The sequence below is a fragment of the Spodoptera frugiperda genome, chromosome 28 (assembly GCF_023101765.2).
Source record: "Spodoptera frugiperda isolate SF20-4 chromosome 28, AGI-APGP_CSIRO_Sfru_2.0, whole genome shotgun sequence".
NCBI lineage: Eukaryota > Metazoa > Arthropoda > Insecta > Lepidoptera > Noctuidae > Spodoptera > Spodoptera frugiperda.
In genome coordinates, this window is record NC_064239.1 from 2369784 (window position 1) to 2392962 (window position 23179).

General features: G+C 35.2%; 2 protein-coding genes across 2 annotated transcripts in view; one reads left to right on the top strand and one right to left on the bottom strand.

The window, feature by feature from the left end:
• The window catches only part of LOC118265121 (polypeptide N-acetylgalactosaminyltransferase 2), a 112421-nt gene extending 98285 nt beyond the window's left edge, over nucleotides 1–14136 (top strand). The window contains exons 6-10 of the mRNA XM_035577839.2: nucleotides 7483–7596; nucleotides 8045–8223; nucleotides 8723–8929; nucleotides 9850–10022; nucleotides 10983–14136. Coding sequence (XP_035433732.1) covers nucleotides 7483–7596; nucleotides 8045–8223; nucleotides 8723–8929; nucleotides 9850–10022; nucleotides 10983–11257 — 948 coding nt within the window. The 3' untranslated portion in view covers nucleotides 11258–14136. The remainder of the gene's footprint in view (nucleotides 1–7482; nucleotides 7597–8044; nucleotides 8224–8722; nucleotides 8930–9849; nucleotides 10023–10982) is intronic.
• Nucleotides 14126–23179, bottom strand: part of LOC118265120 (ATP-binding cassette sub-family G member 1) — a 54582-nt gene continuing 45528 nt past the window's right edge. Inside the window, exons 4-11 of the mRNA XM_035577837.2 lie at nucleotides 22354–22543; nucleotides 21605–21750; nucleotides 21076–21314; nucleotides 19591–19844; nucleotides 18908–19076; nucleotides 17877–18133; nucleotides 17253–17476; nucleotides 14126–16093 (exon numbers count right to left, since the gene is read on the bottom strand). Of these exons, the coding sequence (XP_035433730.1) occupies nucleotides 15901–16093; nucleotides 17253–17476; nucleotides 17877–18133; nucleotides 18908–19076; nucleotides 19591–19844; nucleotides 21076–21314; nucleotides 21605–21750; nucleotides 22354–22543 (1672 nt within the window). The 3' untranslated portion in view covers nucleotides 14126–15900. The remainder of the gene's footprint in view (nucleotides 16094–17252; nucleotides 17477–17876; nucleotides 18134–18907; nucleotides 19077–19590; nucleotides 19845–21075; nucleotides 21315–21604; nucleotides 21751–22353; nucleotides 22544–23179) is intronic.

Sequence of the window (23179 nt, forward strand, 5' to 3'; positions counted from 1 at the left end):
TCGGTATTTGATAATAAACCTTAAGACTTACAGTATACATTGTGAAAACTAGGAGTACATTGTACTTAGCCATAATGTGCACTTCTGCCTACCCCTTCGGGTATAGAAAGCGCGAATAAAGAAAATAAAGAAATTGATTCTAATTTGTAGAAATTCAGTAGTTAATAGTAGTAGTAGTTAGGTAGTAAGTATTAAGTAGTTAACAGAAAATCGCACTGTAATAACAATTGTGCTACAATCGCGAAATTACTTACCTATACCAATGCGGTAGCCAGTTGTTCATATCTGCGGTGAACACATATTGCTGGTAATTGAACTGAATAGCCGTACGAGCAGGCTATTGGCTATTAGGTAACACTCTGTGGTCCAGGCTTATAGCTTGAAAGATTATATATCCAGGCTACACGTTAACTTAAGCTAATGGCCGTGTGGTCATACTTAGGCTTTTCATCATGGGTTAACGACAGAGTAGAAAACAAATTGTCACTACCCCTGCTCCTCCCGCGGGTGTCATATGAGCCTTTTTTTTTGAGAGGGGAAAATCATCCAGTGACTTCTCCCGCCTTGGGTGAGGCGGGAGAGAGTGTCAGACTCTTACTGACTAAAAACCGCCCCGTTCCTTCTCCTGCTTTGAGCCAGAGCCCTGGTAACCTGTTACGCTGTCTGCAGCTCCGGAGGTGTCATATGAGCCTACGAGCCTATTAAGGGACAACATATTTGACTGAGAACAGGCAGCAGCGCTCTTCCATAAACTTAATTCTTTGAACTGCTATCTCCAACCTGCTCGTCAGGTGTGGAGACTAGGGTATAATCCCCTCTTTTGTAAAGGAGGTCCATAGTCCAACAGTAGATCACTTGCTGTTCATGTATCAGGCTATATCTTACTACCGTACTCAGACTCGTTTAATGGTTACTTAACCCAGTTCTTACCAATTGTTTTCGGTACAAACCTTCAAGAAAAGAGCATTACTCCTTTTTAAAAGGCCGGCAAGCACCTGTGACTCCTCTGGTCCATAGGCTCCTGGTGTCCATAGGCGGCGCTGATCGCTTGCCATCAGGTGACTCATCTGCTCGTTTGCCACCTATTCCATAAAAATACCAAAATCCTAATCATTAAATGACTCTGAGTACAGAAATCTAGCCAGTCTATCTAGTCTATCTTCTGTCTATAGTCTATCAAGTCTATCAAGCACTTAGTATAGGTGATTGTAAAATGTCGTAACTTTAGTCACTATTATTTAGCACCTATATAGTAATCGTTAAAATGATGCCAATATCTTAAACGGCGTCATAAAATGATCTTAGTGCATATTACCTAACTGTTGCAATGTAGTTCTTATACATATTGTAATAAAATTGCAAGTGCTGTTGCAAAACTGAATTGTATGCAATTTTGTTCCATTGTCTTGTCTTGGAGGCGATCAGTTTTTTTTTGTTATGTTTGGAATTGGAATAAAAGTTTTCTTATTAGTGTTGTGAGATTAGAATGCGTCTAGTGTTATTTCTAACATAGTGTCACTCAGAGTATATCTAGTAAACCTCATTAAAACCTTTATTTACTGCTGAAGGATCGAGGATTTCAGATAGTGGCACATTAAAATGTGTGATTGTATGATTGTATTGTAATATGAATTGACAATTTTTTTGTAGTATTGGACCGCTAGATGGAAAATAGAGAGGGACGCGGTTTGTACCATCCCGGATTCCCCGTAAATATTATGTTAAAGGGAAATCCAGTTATAACATCTCCTCTTTGTATTTGCTTCATGGTTATTATTTTCTAAAAATAGAACAACTAGGACAAACTCTGGAGATTTCCTTTGAATCCTAATATCTCATTTCATACCAAGAAGTCACCTATTTATTATCACCAAAAATAGCTCCCGAAATAACAGACCTTGCCATTTACTCAAGATATTAAAGAAAATGCTTTCTATATTATATTTAATCAAAATATCTATGAAGAAATGGTTCTGATACTAACACAATCGGTAGGTATACCATTTCTATGGTCTTCTCTTTTCTGTGAAGAAATGTTTGTAAGATGATAATGCAAACACGGTGAGTTGTTACAAAACGTGTAACGTTGGAAAGTAAGCTGCTGCACGTAATGTTACAGATACCGATGCAGTGGGTGTATGGTGCAAGGGATGAGCGAGTAGAGAGATAGACTATTTATAAACTGACATGGTCACTAACACTAACATTAGAACTTCAGACGGGATATTTACCATGTTTATTTAAGTCTACTCGGTCTATTTCGGCACTGTTGCAAGAGTCATGATCACGGATGAACTGCTAAACCCTTCGAGTTAAATAAACATGGTAAATATCCCGTCTTAAGTTCTGATGACAGAGTCTTGATATACCTTTTATGGAGGGGGAAAATCATCCGATGTGTTCTCCCGCCTTGAGCGAGGCGAGAGGGAGTGTCAGACTCTTACTGACTGAAAACCACCCCGTTCCTACTCCTGCTTCTTATCTTGATATATTTACAACTCAAATGACTGGGAACTGTAGGTACTTCGGGTTTAGAAATAAGACATTCGTTTTCTGAAAACTAGAATTATATGATTCACCCTATCATGAGGCTAGTAACAAAACTGAAAGAAGAATTTTAGTTCCCTGTTTTTCTACTTCTTCATAGGATCAGTACACGTACAAAGTTAAGAGGTACTATGTAAAAAATATCATAGGTACTTATTTATGAATTTTCCTACATTCTCTATGACGATAACGACGTACGCTGAGCGATACATATTATTGAAATGTTCACCAATTTTGGTACCTCTGACTACTACCATATATTTATTTTAGAAAGCACTAAAATCCACGTTATTAAAAACCGCTACCGCTCACACCTTACTCCAACCAGTTGCTCAAGCGTGGTGAACGGAAGATAGTGCACAGTGCACACAGTTGTGCAACTGATCATCGGGATCCCTTCACCCTGCTCCCGGCTCAGTGGGCTACTCAGTAACTCAGTACGACTGGCAGATACGCAACTAGCATTAGTTACGCACAGATGTTCCGATTTGCTTCACTGATTTATTTCTATGAACTGAGAGAACTTTAACATGTAGGTTAGATGATTAGGTAATGTCCTCATAGGTTGAGTGGTCGGTTCCCGGGTTAGAAAAAGTGTTATTGGGCTATTTTTGGTTTTTTTTAATTTCTCAGTAGTTGCACCGAGCCTGGAATTGTGCCCAGCATATACTGGCCTAAGCCCATTGCAATTTGGCCATAGGCTCACTCCCTATTACATGGGACTGTGTTGTACACAAATGGTGAAAAGTGGGTGTATATAGTATAGCGGCATTACGTGCCATAATGTTCACCTCTGCCTATCCCTTCGGGGATAAAAATAAGGTTCTTTAAAATAGGTGCTTTGGGGATTATGGGGAACCAAAGAATTTAATCAACAATTATTGACGAACGAGGTATCTTTCTAAATAAACACCAATACTATCGTAAATTGAACATTGCTTTACGCCACAATTTACAGCCAACCCGCTGATACTTACCACATGTTTGGTAAATCATTTTCATGTAACATCTTGTGAAATATATAATACAAACATGTTAAGAATGCGGTTGCAATGGAATTTACAGAATTTAAATTATGCCCACATTGTCTTGTCAGCACTGAAGCGTACGTTACAAGTTACGACAGCCTATATTTAACTCAGTAAGAGTGGGAGTGTGTGGGATGCAAACCTCAAAAGATTTGATCTCTCAAAGTTGTCTGATACAAGTAATTGGTTAAATATTAGAGTGCTTTTCCACCACAGATGTGCTATGCTACGTTGCTGTGGATGCGTTTGGCTTCCATCAATCATATTCATTGGTACACATAGCTTAGCACTAGTGGAAACGGACTCAGCTAAGCTAAGTTTTGTTTATGGAATAATGCGTGCTATGGATCGTGCAAGACTATAACAAGATTGTCATTTAAAAATATAGTAATAAATACAGGGTGATTGGCTAACAAAATATATAGGAACCTGTACCTATATGTATGGCAATAAAACATGATTCATTTATAAATTAATCGGCTTAAAGAAGGTGTTGCAAAAACCGTCTGCTTACTAATGAATAAAGTATTTTTACTTAGTTTGGAAGGCCATTACTCTTGTAAAACTGCATACTATTATATCTTTAAGAATACATACTTATACAGCTCTGTTACTACAAATACTCAACTTATTTACATTCACTTCTCGCATACAAGTCATAACAACTTGTATATCCGTTTTCTTGTTACGTAACTTGCATTGTAACCTTCACACTACACTTGGCATTGAAATTTAATAATGAAAGTGAAATAGCTATTGAGACCCTTAAGCATAATTGGAGATAATGATATAAATGTCAAATTATAATGTCGATCTTGTGCACGCTACAGACTTATGCAGTTTATGTAAACACACTAAACATTGTTTGTCTACAAAATTGTGCAGTTTATGCAGACACACTTACCGTTTTTTATTTGACTGTACCATTTGATTGTGTGCAATAGATATTTGCAATCATTTATGGGACGGTCCTAGTTGCTAGAATCCAAATATTAAAATTTCATAGATATGGCAACCGGACCCGCGGTCCCAGTTACTTCTGGGCCGGCCCAGTCGCCAGATTCCTCTGATTTTTAACCCTTTGTGATAAGTTTTAATTAGATACTTTTCATAGCCTACACTCATACTTTTATATTTCAGATCAAAACGAGTCGATTTCATTTCCTTGGACACATATTATTTTACCTTAAGATTTTATGGTTTCCGTAAAGAAACTTTGCCTCTTACCTTATAAAATGGACTTGAGTAATGAGAAGTACAAACAGAAGTAAAAACAATGGCAGTTGGAAGAAATGGCCTAATTGCAAGAAATCAACATTAGTAAGTTAGTATGGATTCGCAGAAATTTCTTGATTTTCCGCAAGTTATAGGCAAAGTTCATTTTACCTGGGTTTTAAAAGGTTCAGTACTTCGAAGGCCTTTTATTAGAACTTGAAGTTGATTCAAAGGCTTCGATTTCTCGTTATTTCATTTGTTGTATTGTATTTCTTCGCGAAGTTATTGCAAAAATCAGTTTCCAAGGAAAAGGGGTTCGTGTAGATTTTATCGCAATGTTTTCAGCGGCTGCTGTGCTTTTGTTTTGCTGGTGGTTTGTTCTATTGGACTACTACGGTACCTATTATAAGAACATTACTGGCCTTATCACTTTACTGTATTAATTTGAACTACTACTACTTTCTCCAGTGCCAATTCCACTTAGAGTCATCGCAGTATGTCTCTTTTTTCATTCTTATTAAGCGATATTGCTTACCACCAGGTTAGTTGGTGATCAAACACCATCCATCGTATTCGCAATAAAAAAACAGACATCATACTAGGTACACTCTTCAGCTCTTTTCATCATGCTATGCATGATCATGCATGATCTATGCATGCTCTTATTGTTATTTAAGTATTCCAGTTAAGTAGATACGTGATTTGTAGCTAAGCATTTTTTAGGGTTTAATTTTAAAAACGGGTTTTTTCAATAAAAGAAGTAATTAAAAGAAAATGATGATAAATAAAGAAATCACCACCATCGTTGAATACAAACAGATTTAAATAGAGAAAAGAGTATTTTTATAACAAAAATCTATCCTATCTCGTCCTCAAGCCTAAAACAATTATTTTCACAAGCATTAGGATGCTGTGGATTTTAGGATGATTATCTTTCTCGTCTCATCGTCGATATTATTTTCTTTCGTCTATTATGTTGACGAGACAGCACACCATTATAAATACCAACATCTAGGTTTAATATAACCTCTAAAGGTTATCCGTCTTTGTAACCACCTACTTAAGCTTAGACACTTATGAAATTTAAATCATCTTAAGTAGCGTTACAGAACAATTTTGTTCAACAACCTTAAGAAATGAAGTACCTACTTAGGTCGAAACCATAACGTAATTATGCAATTTGTGGTTATATATTTGTAACTACATCAATGCACACATCTTGGTTAATTTGCCTAACCTTTATACAAGTTGTTAAATCTTCTTCAGTTAAAAGTGAATGTGATGTGACCTCTAAATACACAATCGATTGCCTGAAAGTAAACTATTACTGCGAATGTTGGTCAGGGTGATATTGGAATCTAGAATATTCTTTCATTACATCATACGAGTAACTGTTTTGGTGATCACATCAACAGCTACCGCTGGCCAAAGACCGCTTCTCACACTGAGAAGGTTTGAGCTTTAATCACCACGCTTGCTCAATGCGGGATGGCGATTTTAAAATTGTACTTAGAAATTATAAACTAACGGACAATCTTGTGTCTGCATCTCACTACTCTTTACGTTATATTATGAATCGTAGTAAGCTGAGCCCTTTTTCAGGGGACTCGTGTGATCGTAACCTTAGTTTAGACGGTTTAATGATGTAAGCTTGTGACACACCTAATTGGTTAACAGTATAAGTTCTAAAAGTAAAAATCATGTACTTCATTAAATATTCAATCTTTAAGAACAAGAAAAACTATAGAATTTTACAGTATATATGTCACCGGAAAATAACAAGATTCGTAAGTTTATCAATCTATTAGGAAGTTTATAAACGGACGTAAAATATTACAATTTATCTCCCGTTTAGAATCCTACGAAAGTTTATAAACTTCCTAGTAAATTGATAAACTTACAGATCTTGTTATTTTCCGGTGACATGTACCTACATATAATGAAAATCAAACTTAGGCTATAGTACCTATATGATTACCTGTTATACTCGTATTCAGTAATCACATTCACTTTATGTAAATAACAGTAATAAATAATCGTTATTATGTACTATTTACACATAAATACGTACATTAGAATCTTCATGAATGTTGCAACGTAAAATGTAGGTATTTAATGGGTTTAGCAGTTTATAAATCAGCTGTTTATGTATGTACTTGTAATTTACGATTTCCTGGCTAGTTAATTCGATGAGAGTGCCGTGTTAATATGGGGGAACAATAACTGAATACCTAGTAAATTAATGGCTGTCCTAAGTTGTACAAGTAGCACGTTTGTTGTCCAAAACTCTGCCTCTTGCTATCCCTTCTTGTAAATGATTTTATATTGTGTAATAAACCAAAGACTTAAGTATTAATTCTATTGTTTCTCGCGTGTGTAAAGTAAGTTAAGGATATTATGAGTTTTAACTTAGATAATTAGATAGTATTTTTATTTTATATCGAAAATGGGTTGATATTTTGCCGCCATTTCGCCTGATGGTAAGCGATGACACGGCCTACGATAAAGCACGCCTAGCCATATGCAACTTATCCATTCGAGCCTTGAAGATACCAAGATCATACTCGTCAGGAATATCCACTGCTTAGCTGTTCTAAAAACCTTGTTTTAGCTACATGTTGTTGCTAAAACGTTGTTGTTGTATGTTGTTTTTAGTAACATTACCTAACTATATGATCTCTTTTGTCTCCAGGACCCAACTCGAGTGGTCTGTCCAGTGATCGATGTGATCAGTATGGACACATTCCAGTACATCGGAGCGTCGGCGGACCTGCGCGGCGGCTTCGATTGGAACCTGGTGTTCAAGGTAAAACGTTCACTGATCAGCATTTGGTCATTTAGTGGCCAGTTTATACTGAGCTCGCATTGGTTGGAGTTACCGGATATGTGGACAGAATTAATGCTTAAAAGGATTTTGAAATGTATACTTTCATTCTTAAAGTAAAAAAAATACAATATTATATGTTAATTAAAGGATTTTTAAACGTATTCGTACGTTTCTTAAAGATAAAAAAACAACAATATTCTATTTTATAAACAACTGTTTAATCCGTCATTTATCTTTTTCTTCGTTCGTGTACCTTTAAACTTAAACAAATTTTGATTGTCTTAATAACTTACCTATACCATAAAAAAAAATGATAATGTTTATGTATTCCTACACACGCTTCTTGAAGGACAAAGGCTTTATCCGCTTCTAGACTTGACTTCCAACAGCAAACAAAACACTAACAACATTAATAATCTCATTCCAGTGGGAATACCTAGGACACGCCGAACGCAGCGCTCGGCTGAGTGACCCCACCCAGGTGATCCGGACCCCCATGATAGCTGGGGGGCTGTTCAGCATGGACCGCAAGTACTTCACCAAGCTCGGCAAGTACGACATGAAGATGGACGTCTGGGGAGGAGAGAACTTGGAGATCTCGTTCAGGTGAGTTAAGATAAGATCAGTACCGTAACAAAAAAAGTTTAACCCAACCATTTTTATCTCTCGTTAGACACATTATAACTAAGATATATTATTATTTGTTATTAATTACTAGCTACTTCCACGCGGTTTCGCCCGCTCTGCTTGGCTCCTATTGGCCATAGCGTGGTCTATAAGTAGGTCATAATTATTCAAATCGGACCAGTAGTTCCGAAGATTAGCGCGTTCAAACAAACAAACAAACTCTTCAGCTTTATATATTAGTATTAGTATAGATACATTTAACGAGGAAATGGCATGTTTCAAGCCACGCTAAGAGCTTATATTCATAAGCAGCATTGCGAGACCCACGACGACGTGGCGAACTCGCACAACTGGCTACTCAATCAGTTGTTGATTGTTTTATTCCTATTACTACACATATCGTACCTAGAATTCACACCAAACACAAAGATACCTATAATTTAACCCAATCTATAACAGAAATATCCTGTAATTCCAGGGTTTGGCAATGCGGTGGTTCGTTGGAGATCGTTCCTTGCTCCCGAGTGGGCCACGTCTTCAGAAAGCGACACCCCTACACCTTCCCTGGCGGTTCTGGAGCAGTCTTCGCGAGGAACACCAGGAGAGCTGCTGAAGTCTGGATGGATGATTACAAGGAGCTGTATTATCGGTCTCAGCCGTTGGCCAAGCAGGTTGATTATGGAGAGTAAGTACAACATTATAATACTGTTGTCTGTTAATGTCTTCAGGACCTAAACTACGTTTTATCAAGAGATGATGGGTTAAACAGAAATGAGCTTAACAGTTACCGTTAGTCTTATTTTAATTTTAAGTCGCAATAGCCAGTCTATGCATTAGTACTATTGGTCACGTATATTCCAACCTGTACCATGAGCTCGATGCGTAGAAAAAATCGCATCGTATGACCCTTTTAACATATTTTCTATTAATTGGATTAGATCAGAGTTTGTTGAGTTTGTGCAATTTCTACAGGGGTTGAGGAGCAGTAAAATAAACTATCTATATCTGTACCCTTAGTATGAGTTTGTTTTACGTTTAACGAAAACGAAACGAGAGCGAGTTCGGCGCTCTGATTGGTTGGTTCATTCAAGCCGGCCAATCAGAACGCCGAATGTGCTCTCGTTTCGAAGTCCTCTGAAGATTGAACTCAAGACCATCCACGCCAAGCTTTGCATAAATGATAACTAAAACAGCCTTATCATTACAATGACAAAATTAACCGCAAGTAATGAAAGTGTGAATTACAAATCTGATTACGAAAGTAAGATGCAAACTCTAATTGAACTTTTGTGAATACTTTTCTTGCACAACAGTAGGTATTGTAGATCCTATTTAGTCGTATAAATATCGGTTTGTAACCTTTTCTGTTTATTTGTACTAAACATAGTACTTTTAAGGTTATAAATTCGGAAGTACCATGGGTGACCCCATTGGGTCTCCATCTAGATACGTTGTCAACATTTCTGAATTATACTTTATGGCTTCATCATTTGACTGCTTAACAGAACCATGAGTCATTAAAATGCATTTTAATGACTTTACAAACTTAAACTTATATATTTACAGACAAAAAAAATACTAAATCTTTATTAATTTCTTCCGCAGCATATCAGAACGAGTGGCTCTTCGTCAGAAGCTTCACTGCAAGCCTTTCCGTTGGTACCTAGAACACGTGTATCCAGAACTGCAAGTACCAGCTTTAACTGAAGCCGCTCATGTCATCAAACAGGGAGTCAGGTGTCTAGATACCATGGGACATCTTGTCGATGGGACCTTAGGTAAGCTACGTTTATAATATTTCATTCTAAGATTTAAAAAAAAATCGAAAAGAGTTTTAAGTATCAACTTTAAATTCACCCAACTAGCAAGGACTAAGTCGGTATTTAATACTTTGAAAGTTTAGTAAGTCATGCTTTTGTAAACCATCTTATAAGACTACTAGCGGACCCGACAGACGTTGTCCTGTCTACACGTCTTTAATTTGAAAATTTGTCGGATCCAATGTAAAACATTCCAAAATCAACAACTACTAATAAATTTAAAAAAAAATGTGAATCTAAACCATTCCCAGATCCTCTTAAATACACACAAAAAATTTCATCAAAATCGGTCCAGTAGTTAAAGAGAAGTTCAGTGACATACACACTTACAGAAGAATTATATATACAATGTGATAGGGGCGAGACTTCTAACCCGTTAAGGCTGAGTTCTACACCTAATTTTATCGACAAAAGTCGGGGGTCGAAGTGGTCGAATCCCCTCCCCCTAAAAGTTATGGCTATTTTAATATTTTTTTTACTTTTTTTAATATCAAAGGTTGTATGCGTCGTAGAAACAAAAAAAAACGACTAACGGTACCTAATAACCTTGGCTAACTAATTCATTACTTTTTTCATATGTTTGATAATGTTTTGGTGAGAAAAAAAATCATTTGTGAATTATTTTTACCGAAAAAATCGCTATTTTTCAATATTTTCAATTGGGGGTTCAACCCCCATATTATTATTTTTGTCGATAAAATTAGATGTAGTACTCAGCCTTAACGGGTTAGAAGTCCCACGCCTATCACATTGTATAAAGATTATTATCTGTTTTTGTGGACATTTTCGTTCCCACACTTTACAAAAAAACGGACTCAACAGTTTTCTTTAACCACATTGTGCTGTACATGATTATGCAGCTATCTACGCTTATTGGTACAAAACGTCATACTAAATGAAAATTCTTCATATTTCCAGGAATGTACCCCTGCCACTACACAGGCGGCAACCAAGAATGGCGTTTCGAGAACGGTCTCATCCGTCACCATCGTCTCTGCGTCTCCCTCTCATCCGAAGACCGTGTCACAGCAGTCCTGGCTGCCTGCGACCCTACAGACGAATCACAGGTTTGGCGACGACAAGGACCCTTGATCAGACATGCCAAGCTCGACGCATGCCTCGATACAGAAAGACCAGCCCTCTACATAGAACAATGTGATGAAGACAAGCCAAGCCAACAGTTCAACTTTTAAAGACAAACAGTACCAGAAAGTATGAGATCAAAACCAGTGAAGAAACATCTCCAAGGAGATGTGGATCAAACGACAGACAACACTACAGAAGAATCACGTTCTTCTGTACCTACCTATATTTAAAGAGATAAAGAATTTGTTCTCGGTTTCAATACACATAATTCCAATACTGTAGATTCGATAAGTACTTCTGCAGAACCAATTGTAGCTGGGAATGAGTTAGACGGAGAAGAAGAAGAAATGATTATGAACAAAGAAAGGCGAGTAGAGGGATTCGATGCGATGCGGGATGCGATTAAAAGGGATAGTGATCTAAACATTATCAGGGATATAGTCACAAATAAGACTTGTAATACTTCGCTTTACACCACATTAGCTTCGGTACGAGAGTACCCCTAGTATTAAGGCACCACAATCTTCCTCTCACGTAGTAAGGTGCCAAATTAATTTACCATTTTGTAAATATTATTTTAAGTGTCACAACTTTTAACATTCCATTTTTGTTACGTCACAAGAAATCTTTTAGATTATTTGTATTACGTTTTTCAACCTTATTAACATCACATTATATATATAATTTATGTTTATTATATATAGTTTGTATAATTAACTAAAACTTTAGTATAAAGTAGTTACCATTACTATAGTTAGTTCACTATAAGTGCCGGGAATGTGGAATGTGGATATATTTGTAAAGAATACTTAGGGAATACAGAATTATAAAGATTGGTGTGGGAGATTACACCTTTTATTGTATAGAATAGTTATCAAGGAACATACAAAATGAGTCTCTGTAGTTTTCTTAGTTTATTAGTAGATTTTCTTGAGTATCTAAGAAGAATATTTTAGTGCTCAATTAAATGTTTTTACGGTACTTTATTCAACTCAGGCAGGTTCTCGAAATAATTATGTTTAGTGAAACTATATTTTGCTTGGGGATTAATTTTTTTTTATGTAACATCTGGAGGGATTATATCTTTAGTAAAATAATCATTTCATCATCATTTAACTTCATGTGCCGGCAGCTTAAACTACTCTAATTTGTCAAATTACATATATGACTCTCAACTACAGATACCAGCCATGTTTATGGTCAATTGGTATCTAGGAATAATTCTTCGAACTATAAATATAAAAAATATTCAGTAATGGCAAAACTTCGTCAAAGTCTTGTATTCATTTTGAGTTTGTTTATAAAATTGTTTACTAAGGAATTCCTTATTCAATATTTTAAATTTAATTCCTCAAAATTAATCCAAATATTCTGAAACAATCTGTACATTGATGGATTTTGACAGTTTAGGGTAGTTTTAATTGCCGGTATTTATCTGGTAGGTATATTACAATACATATATTAAATTAAGAACAGTAAATTAGTATGTTCTCGCCTTACAGTACAAGCTACGATCACAATATTAGTTAATATTAATATTTAATGTAAGTTTATTAATTTTATTTAAGATGCTCAAAGAACATTACATAAAAAAGACAGTTATGATAAGAACCTACCTTTGAAAAATCACGCTCTCGAAAAGTAATCTGTTTATAAGAACAAATCTCGAAAACGGCTGATTTGATTTGGATGAAACGTTTTTCAAGGGATTGTCTACATTCTGGAAAGGTTTTTAAATATATATCAGGTTTGTCGAATCAGCTAGTCTGAAATAAAAATTAAGGCCTAAATTGTTTACCTAAAATCTCTTATCTATGTATAAAATAGGTTAATCGTTTAATACTCGTTATATTAAGTTAAATATTTTTATTTACAATTGTTATTTTAATTTCCAAAAAGTATTAATTTATTGTAAATACGTTCGTCGTTTTGTACTTTTTTCTTTTCCTTTTAATTAGTAACTGAAAATTTAATATTGGTGTGAAACCAACTTCAAGTGAATGGAATGAGTGAATGAATTTGAATGAACTAAACCAACGTTTGAATGAGTTTTCCATCAAGACACCACAAAAACTGCCATGGTAAAAAATACACTGAAAATGACTTGCAAGGTTTCAAACATTCAATTATTATGAATTGTATAATGTGTGCTCAATATTAATCAAACACTAAATAAACGAATTTTGTAGAAATGGACAATACCATAGTTACTATTATGGACAAATACCTAATTATTATGAACGAACTACAATATCGTGTAGGCATTACAGATTGTAGATTATATTCTAGAAATTTTAACCAAAATTAAGCGGAATTTTATTGAATCAATTTTGTTAATATAAAGCATCAAATTTAAATTATGTGGTCTTTGGAAATTATCAATATTATTTGTCTTGAGTGATATTTTAATTTGATTATTTTTGTTTAAAAAAACCATTGCCCATATCGATTGAGTGGAAATTAAACAGAAGTATTTTATATTGTTCATGATAAAATTATAGAAAAAAAAATACAATTTTTAGTATAATGGGCAGCTTTCACTAGCTATATTCAATGTAGAAAAATAACTTCGATACTTGCACGTTAACAAACGCGTCTATTTAAGAATACGAACATTCCTAAGTAATATTAATATTGTAATTCCAACACAATTTATGTAAATAAATTTATATTATATATATAATAGCATACTTTGTACTTATGACAAATATATGACTTTAATATAGATTCAAAATATCATCTACATTATGTGCACTATAGCACCATCTAGATAGAGCACAATAAGTAGATAATAAATTAATAATAAATAAAACTTGTAAACTTTATTGAAATTTTTATTATTTTTGTGGTAAGAGGCAAAATGACTGCCCTAGTCAGATTTTGTTGAAACGACATTTTGTTTGTTCAGGTTTAAACTAAAGAAAAATGGGTGATTTTATTTTAGTGAAAAATTTCATTTGGTTAATAAAACTACGTTTGAAGAATGGTAATTGGTTTTATTTTGACATTTTCATTGTGGTTTAGATTTATCTAAACCAAAACCCATATAAAATATTATTGTAGAAAATAATTTACACCAACAGAGTATTTTATAAAAGAAATATACAGTTTGGAGAGCATAAATTAGTAATTATAGATATCCCTATGTATACTACTGTATACCTGATTGATGTTACGTGAATTTCAGAATATCTAAAGTCACATATCCTAAACACTGACCAATCTTTACAGGCATTTAGTCAGAATATGGTTTTTTTATTCTACGACGGTGGCAAAAATATATGACAGTGGTTACCGTGGCCTACAAACGGTTGCAAGACTCTGCCAAATGACATAAATATTTCCTTTTAAGTTACATATAGTAAACATTATTAAGTTTTAAGGTCAAACAAATATTTGGGTATTTCTCAATGAAATCCTTCTCAATAAAAACAAGTTCTCAGAATGAATTTCAAGGTTTAAAAGTACCTTATTAATAGGTTAATTACCTTGTGATGTGTTGTAGAAGAAATAGATACTTAAAATATTTTATCTATTTTGTAGGAAGTATAAAAACGTTTCAGGTGAAATTTGTTATTGTATACCAATTTAATTCGATACTTAATATTTTTAGTATGAAAAGAAAGAAATTGGAATATAATTTTGTAGTTTTAGTAGATTGTAGTTTTAAAATAACTTTACACTAAATTGAATAAATAGACTCACAATGAAATTTATTAAAAAGTAAATAAATTATTAGAAATACAGAGAGATACATAAAGAAGATAATTTATTTCCTTTGCTTCCAGAGCAAAATCATCAAACTTAATTGGTATACAATAAAAATTGCGGCTGTGGGGTACAGTGGAGGACAGATCCGCCTGATCATTTAAAAAAAATATTGCTTGAACCCAGCAAAAACATTAAGCCATATAGCTTGCCATAACGTCACAGCTTAGTGACGCAACACGTGTAATCCCTTAGTCAGTGGTGCGTTTGATGTTGTTCTACCTGGGGCTAGAGGGCGGATCTCATTTAGGTATGCAAGCAAACATTAACTTAGTAGTGGTCAGGCGCATGTGACCACCATTGTACAATCAGTCTTAAAATAAAATAATTATATTCTCATCCTTGAATACCACATTAACATTATTATTCTTATATTTAAGTAGAAAATTTACTACATATAAAACTGTAAGTATAATTCTTATAGCCTACACATTCTCATTAAAATACGACGAAAGTTGTAAACATCTATCACACTGGGATTTTTTTATTTCCTTTGGCTTTTTGCGCATATATATTATATCATATATCTGTTTTTGATCTAATAAGTCGTTATAATTTAATTATAATTCTTGCCCCGTAACCAATTACATCAAAGGAAATTAAAAAATAAATATTCCCATCCATTCAACTAAGCCTATTGACAATAGGAACCACTTCAAAACTTTACATGCTATCACAGTGGTTTGATCTTATATTCTTTAACTATAAACAATATTAAAAATACTAAAATAAAAGCCATTTAATTATTGTTTAAAAAAAACATACATTTTGGAAACTCGCATCAAAAAAATAAAGAACATCAAATTTTGAATGACATATTCGTCGACATTAAAATAAAAGATTAAACGATCAAAATGATGGTCGAAAAACCATTCCATAAATAGTACTTTAAGTATATGTTCCATATATCTACTCTTAGTATATACAAAGTCATTTCATAAATGACGCCTAGAAAGATGATGGTTGTGTTAAAACCATCGCATCATGAGTAGGAGCTCATCTTGGTCTTGATGAAGTTGCCGATCACCTTGATGGCTCTGAAGGCGTAGTTGGGCGACAACCGCTGCCGCAGCAGATAGTATCCAGTGAGGTTCATGGCGAGTAACATGCAGACTAACACGGAGAAATCCACCCAGAATGATACTCCAGACATTCCCATCAGTTTGACGAAGTAACTGAAAATAATAATGAATTAGTCAATAAGAGTCTGTCACTCTCTCTCGCCTCGCCCAAGGCGGGAGAAGTCATTGGATGATTTTTCCCCCTTAAAAAAAGGAGATTGTTCGGAAATTTCTCTCTCTTTAGCCCTAACCGCCGCCGGTAGCATGAATTTCTTCCGTTACTGTCTCTTTATAATTAAATACAGGGTATTTCAACAAGAACTTTGTTTTTTAAAACAAAATAAAATAAAGAATTTGGTGGAAAATGCATGAATTTTTTATTGTATTAAAAAGAGAAAAGTTTGGCAATTATGAATGAAAAATGATATCTGACAAATGTCCACCAGGACCACGCTGACAGATGTTGATTCTTTCATAAAAAAATTTAATCACTTTTTAATTTTCACACCTCCAGACCACATAGCACACCACACAGTGACACGTTGAGCATGCAAAGGATTCTCAAAAATTGCCAAATGCGGCAATTTTGCTTATTGACATACCCTGACTAATGAAAATGTGCTTCGTCTGAAAAAATGATTTTTTGAGAAAAACCAGCAGGTTGTTCTGAGCAAATCTACGGCGATTTGAATGGTCGGTCAGCTTCAATTCCTGCACCAGTTGAATCTTGTAAGGCTTCAAAGCCAAATCCTTATGCAAAATTCGCCATGTTGTGCTTTTGGATAACCCCAATTGTTGAGAACGTCGTGAAATTAATAACTTTTGATCTTCTTCAACACTGTGGGACACGGCAGCGATGTTTTCTGTTGAACGACCCGGTCGAACACGTGTTGGTGTTGGCACATTTTGTACCGAGCCTGTCTGTTGATAGCGATCTCAGAAGGACGATTATGTTGCTCGAAAATATCGCGAATTTTACGAAATGTAACTTTAACAGAACGACCATTTTCATAGCGAATTTGAATAATTTTATCCAATTTTTGAGCGAAATTGAATTCATTGTAGCAATTCCCGAAGCACCTACTACGAATACCGCCAAAAATTAAATGTCAAAAACTGCCACGTTCTTGGTGTTGCCCTAATTAAAAACAAAGTTCTTGTTGAAAAACCCTTTATAATCAAATGTAGAAAACACATATTAAAAATTAATAAATAAATATAATGAATATCAGTGTCAAAATTTAAAATTAAGGAAATGTTTTTATACACTTACGCAACATTCTTATATTCACAATAGTCTACATGGTCTGGGCAAATGAGATCGTCTCTGGGAGGTCCGTATATTGCTGCTACGAGGCCCTCGATGCCGTAACGGAGGAAGGAACAGGCCCTCGCCAGTCTCCATACGATTGGTAAAGGGTCATCTCCACTGCCAATACCGTAGACTGCAAGCAGCATCAATGGCACACTCATTGCTGGACCCATGAATACTGAGTTCTGTGAACACAATTGGAAACAATTAAACTTCATCTAAGCCGGTTTTTTTGTTCTATAACAGATTTAAGTAAGTTTCTCTTTCTTGTTCTGTCAGCTGATTCAATATTTTGAAATAACTAGATATTGATTGCTTCATTCTTATCAGTCAATCGTGGTGATCGTCAAAAGTAATGTTACGAAAATATATAAAAAACAGCCTTTTCTCTTGGTATTGTTCCGCAAAATGAAGTCAGCTTAAAGCCGACTGAACGCAGACGCTTTAAATTGAATGATTTAATAAGTGTATATCTGACGTATAATAAAGGTTTTTTTAAACTCAAAAACTGAGCGCAGCATACTTTAAATAAAATTATTTAACAAGTGTATGCCTGATATTTAATAAAGGTTTCTTAAAACTCACCACAACACTCAACATAGAAGAAATAACAGTTCCCATAGACTCTGATATTAGAGCTATGAGGATACACGTGGAACAGAACATGAATATCCTATCCAGCTCCATGGGTTGCGACGTGATGGGGTAAGCTATCATCAGATATAGAAGGCTGAAGAATATCGTCGCAGGAGTCCTGGAGATCACCAGCGCAGCATAGTAGGGCTTCAAACCATACCAGCGATTGAAATACTCTCTTTTAACCAGCTGGACTTCTGTTGGGACTGTAATGAAGAAGACAATTGATAATTTTATTATAACTTTCGTGAGACATACTAAACTAATTATTATGTTATTGGCTTACTTAACCGCCGCGTCGTATATCGCGGAATGAATATGAGCGTCTAGCATGGCTTGAAACTAGTCGAGTTGCTCGTCAAACAGATACATGAGTAAGCCGATAACATAATAATAAGAAAATAATGTTAATTTTAGAGGCATAATAGTAAAATAGTTATAAATATAATAGTAATAATACATGTAGGTTTTTAATGTATTTTATTACTAACGTCGTAAAGTCTTCTTTACGACTCTTATGTTTTCAAAAAATATAAGTTTGTTTGACTAGTTGCAAAAAATATAATTTTATTACCTACATGAAGGCTATGTAATATTCCATTAATTTTTATTACTTCTTATTATTTCTAATTTTAAGTACAGTTTTTTGCTACTAAGAAGTAATATAAAATAAACTACTTTTAAAAAAACCGACTTCAAGCACCCTATTTTTAAATCGTTTGTTTGCTCACAGATACATATTGCTATTATTACTAAGCATCGCCAACTGTTCAACAGTTTATTGGCGGATGTCGAAGTCGTTTATGTTATAATAAAGTCACTCGACATACTACCCGTTTCTAAGTGCAACAGACACTTTTCTAAAAACTACATCAAAATCGGTTCAGCCAATCGCGAGATAATCACGCACAAACATACAATAGGTCAAACAGAAAACCTTCTTTATTTGAAATCGATTAAAAAGACAGTTAGATACTTACAGGCAAGTAAAACGGGCATCATGGGAATATAAAGCATGGCAATAGTACAGGCGTAGCAGAAACCAAAGTTGAAGATAGTCTTCGAAGCGTCATAGCCCATCTTGTTGAATAGACTGGCCACAATGACTCCTATGAACAAATGTAAGCCGACGCGCAGCCATAGGTAACTCTGGAAGAAAGAAATACTCAGATTAATTTGAAAGTAAATTTAAGATGCAGCGTTCAATGTACCAAAATTCAAAAGACTAGGGGTCTGTATTTTAACTTTGTTGCATGCATTCGGCAAATAGCACAACGTGGACATTTAGCTTAGTCGAGACTTCCAATGTAAAAGCTGGGATGGAGGTGTTGGTCATTCAACGATTAATAAAAGAATTTAAGTGTGCGAGAGCCATGCTTCGGCACGAACGGGCCGGCTCGACCGGAGTGATACTACGGCCTCATAGAAAACCGACGTGAATCAATTTGCTTTGTGTTTGTGAGGTTACCGGGGGCCCCAATTACCCAATCCCCGATTTCTTAACAATCCTTAAATTTCTAACCCCTAAAAAACCGGCTACGCACTCCTTTTTGTAATGCCTCTGCTATTTCGGGTGCCCATTGACGGCGGTGATTTGATTGATTTGATCTGTTTGCTCATTTACCGGGTTATACCATGAAAAAACAATTAATTATGTAATTACCTTATTCCTAACAGTCTGTAACAACATCCTCTTCAGTAAAACAATGAATTGCTGGCAAGCTGAACATCCGTGCTTGTAATTATGCTTCTCAACACCACCAGCGTTCAGCTGTTCTATCTCCATCTCCTCAAACTGTTCCCCTGATGGATTCTCCTCAATGCCATACGTCCTCCATCGCTGATTCTTCCCGTTTTCCACCGCTGATACCATTTTGTCTACGTGAGATCCATATTCGCCACTTGATACTTCGATTACTGGAAAGATTTTAAAATGGTAAATTAGGATTTTAATTTTAAGAAACATCTAGGAGGTATTCGTTGAATGAGTTGTTGCCAGTGTGTTTACCGAATTGAGAGCATTGTGTTCGAGTTTTGGGTTAAGCTATGCGTTATTGCGTGTTTTCTTCCAGCTTTTTCAAAGTTTTCAAAATCACAGCAGGTATCTTTAAATTTTACCAGGTGTATGGAAATGGACTTATAACATGGGAGTCATAACTAAACTAAACTCAGACTTGATGTTAAAGTAAATATAGGTAAATAAAATATTCACCTCTGCTTCCCCCTTTAAAAATTATGTTTCTTGTCATCAAGAGAAAAAAAATCCTCTCCTTTTATTTATAATGCCAAAAAGATATGTATAACTATCTAATTCAACCATAATTATACATTTGTTTTACTATAACATGAATACATTATATCACTGTAATTACACTTTTAAATCAAAATAGCCGTTAATAATTATGGCAACATTGTGGCGTATATCTAACAGTGTTGCCACATGCAAAATTGTCATATCATCATGACACTGATGACATATGTAATGGGTATGTAATTGAGCAATTCTTTTATTTCCACATATTGTGACCTCTTCGTAATGTACTGTAATTAGGTAAAACAACTTGCCTTTTGTTCCCCAAAAGGGTAGGTAGAGATAGGCACGTATATAAAGTATCCAATTAAATGTAGTATGACAATAATCTTAACCGTTTTGCTATTGTATATGAATATTTTTCAATTCTTTTTTTATTCCTACTATCTTCTATCTTCATCAAGTTTTTTTATATATTCTTTCGAAAAGGTCTTAAAACCAGCACATTTAAATTATTTTATTTCAAATTTTATATCTATTCTTAATTCTTATTTTAATCCATTCAATAGTTGTTAATACAAGCACATTGAAATTATTTTATTTAAAATTTTATGTCTAAAACATTTTTTTTTTTTTTGATTCCTCAAAGTCATTTAAATTAATCCTTGACATTGCTGCTCAATACTTTTCTTATGGAATAGGAGGTAAACGAGCAGACGTATCACCTGATGGTAAGCAATTAGTACCGCCCATGGACACCCGGTATACCAGAGGATTCACAGGTTCGTTGCCGTTCGTTTATAAAGGAATACGCTCTTTTCTTGAAGGTTTAGGCTACCTACTGCTAGATAATAAATTTCCAAATCGAAAATTCATTAAAAAATATATACCACTTACTAAAATCAGCCGGGTTATAAGTCTTAGGACAAGGCAGCTGCAGCTCCTTGAGGAAGGGCACGACGCCTGGAGCAGTTCCCTGGTAGGCACAGCGGCCACCTGCCACCACGTAAACGTGGTCAAACTCGGCGAACAGTCGAGCTGAGGGAGTGTGGAGGGAGCAGACCACCGTCCTCCCTCCCCGAGCCACCCGTTTGAGGAGTGACACACACGTTGAAGAGGCTACGTCATCTAAACCTCTGAAAAAAAATAAATGGTGTTATTAGAGCTCTGTTGGGTTCTCTGTTGCAAATAGCTGATGTACTAAAGAATAACTTAAGCCACTTTTATTCCCGCCCGGCCCTTTTATATACTTCACAAAGCCCGTAATCCACACCAAAACCGCAAGCATCAGCTAGTCCACAATACAATCAAATCCCTGGTATGGATTCTATGAAAATATTGTTTTGTTCGGAATCAAGGTGTAATGTACATTTTGTAAAAGCAGTCAGCAAAGAAAATCTAGTTTTTTTAAAAATGTGTGACTTACGTAGTAGGTTCATCCAAGAATATAACCGGTGGGTTGTTGAGTAGTTCTAAAGCTATTGATATTCGTTTCCTTTCGCCCCCTGATAGCCTCTCCGTCGCCGTATTCCTCGCTTTCTGTAGCCTTAATAACTGAATGATTTCTTCCGCCTGTAAAGAAAATAGTTTGTTTAACACATTGAACGCCGTGGTGGTCACTGGTGACCGATGTTAGCGGAGGATTTGCCTTCAACAGTTTTCTATTGGCAGTCAAAGACAGAATGATAAATCTTCTCTTCGTTTAAAAAAATACTATGTTATCAGAAATTCGGCAACCTACATTACCACTCAGCACTTTCGGGGAGCATTCCGTTTACACCGTGTATATTCTGTTCTTTGACATAACGTTTCATAGTCACATTTATTATTTAATCAATATAGAAAAAAAAAACAATGTGCTTTTAAACGTGAACATAAATTCTATACCAATTCTACCATTTTTACTGGCGCCTAGACAGGCAAAGTCAACGTACCAGTTTAAAAATATAATAAAATAATTTATTTCATAAAAAAAAACAGAATTTCAATTTTACATTTATCATATAGGTTATTCGTTCTAAGCACAATATTATTGACACCTTCCCTTTGACTAGGTCTAGCCTGTATTTTAAGGGATAGGGTTTAGCTGTATCATTACTTGAATTGAACTAATGACAACTGAAACTGTCGATGACGTAAACTGATTATGTTCCACGAATATTGCTCTATACTTACAATAACCAGCTTCTTCTCCTTAGTAATCCCGTTGCCCAGCTTCAGGTCGGCAGCTATCATCATGGCCTCTTGCACCGTGATGTACGGCTGCAGCAAGTCCTCCTGCATGATGTACCGGGACAGTTTCCTGAACTGATGCAAGTCTCGGGGCTCGCCATTGGTGAAGATTGTTCCTGACGCTCCTGCTACCCTGTAAATGAGGTAATTGTATATTTTAACACCTTTAAAACGTCCAGTTAAGTATCAATTACCGTGCGCCTAGCGCGCCGCTACAAATCGAAAAATATAATTATCTACACTATACCCTGCTTATTTAAAAAAATAAAGTAGATAATTATAATTTTTCGATTTTTTTTAGTGTAGATAAATATAATCATGCATGTTCTCTGTCGCAGCAATACGACATGAGCGGCAGGGACACGGAAATATGTGTCGCATATATGCGACACAGGCGGTTAAAAGGTTAATGCTTCATTAAAGATTGTTTGGAAGGTTTTTTTGAAGGAAATTAAATTACTTTTTATCATCTTCTTCTAGTTTCTATTATAGGAAAATTTCCCTAATCGTTAATATTTTAGGGAACAGAGAGTAAAGTTTCCTAAGAAAAGGAGGATCCTCCGACCAGGCGAGGTGATCATGCCTGGCGGGCTTTCTGCCCAACTCTTGTTCGTTGGGATTTTCTATCTATGTTTATTCGCATGTAAACTTCACATGTGCGATGTAGGATTTTATGACGGCATCGTTGATTTGATAGTCTATGTGCGACTTTTGTCATCTGTCACTGTGTCGCCACACGTTTTTGGCAGATTTTACGCATGATATTTTT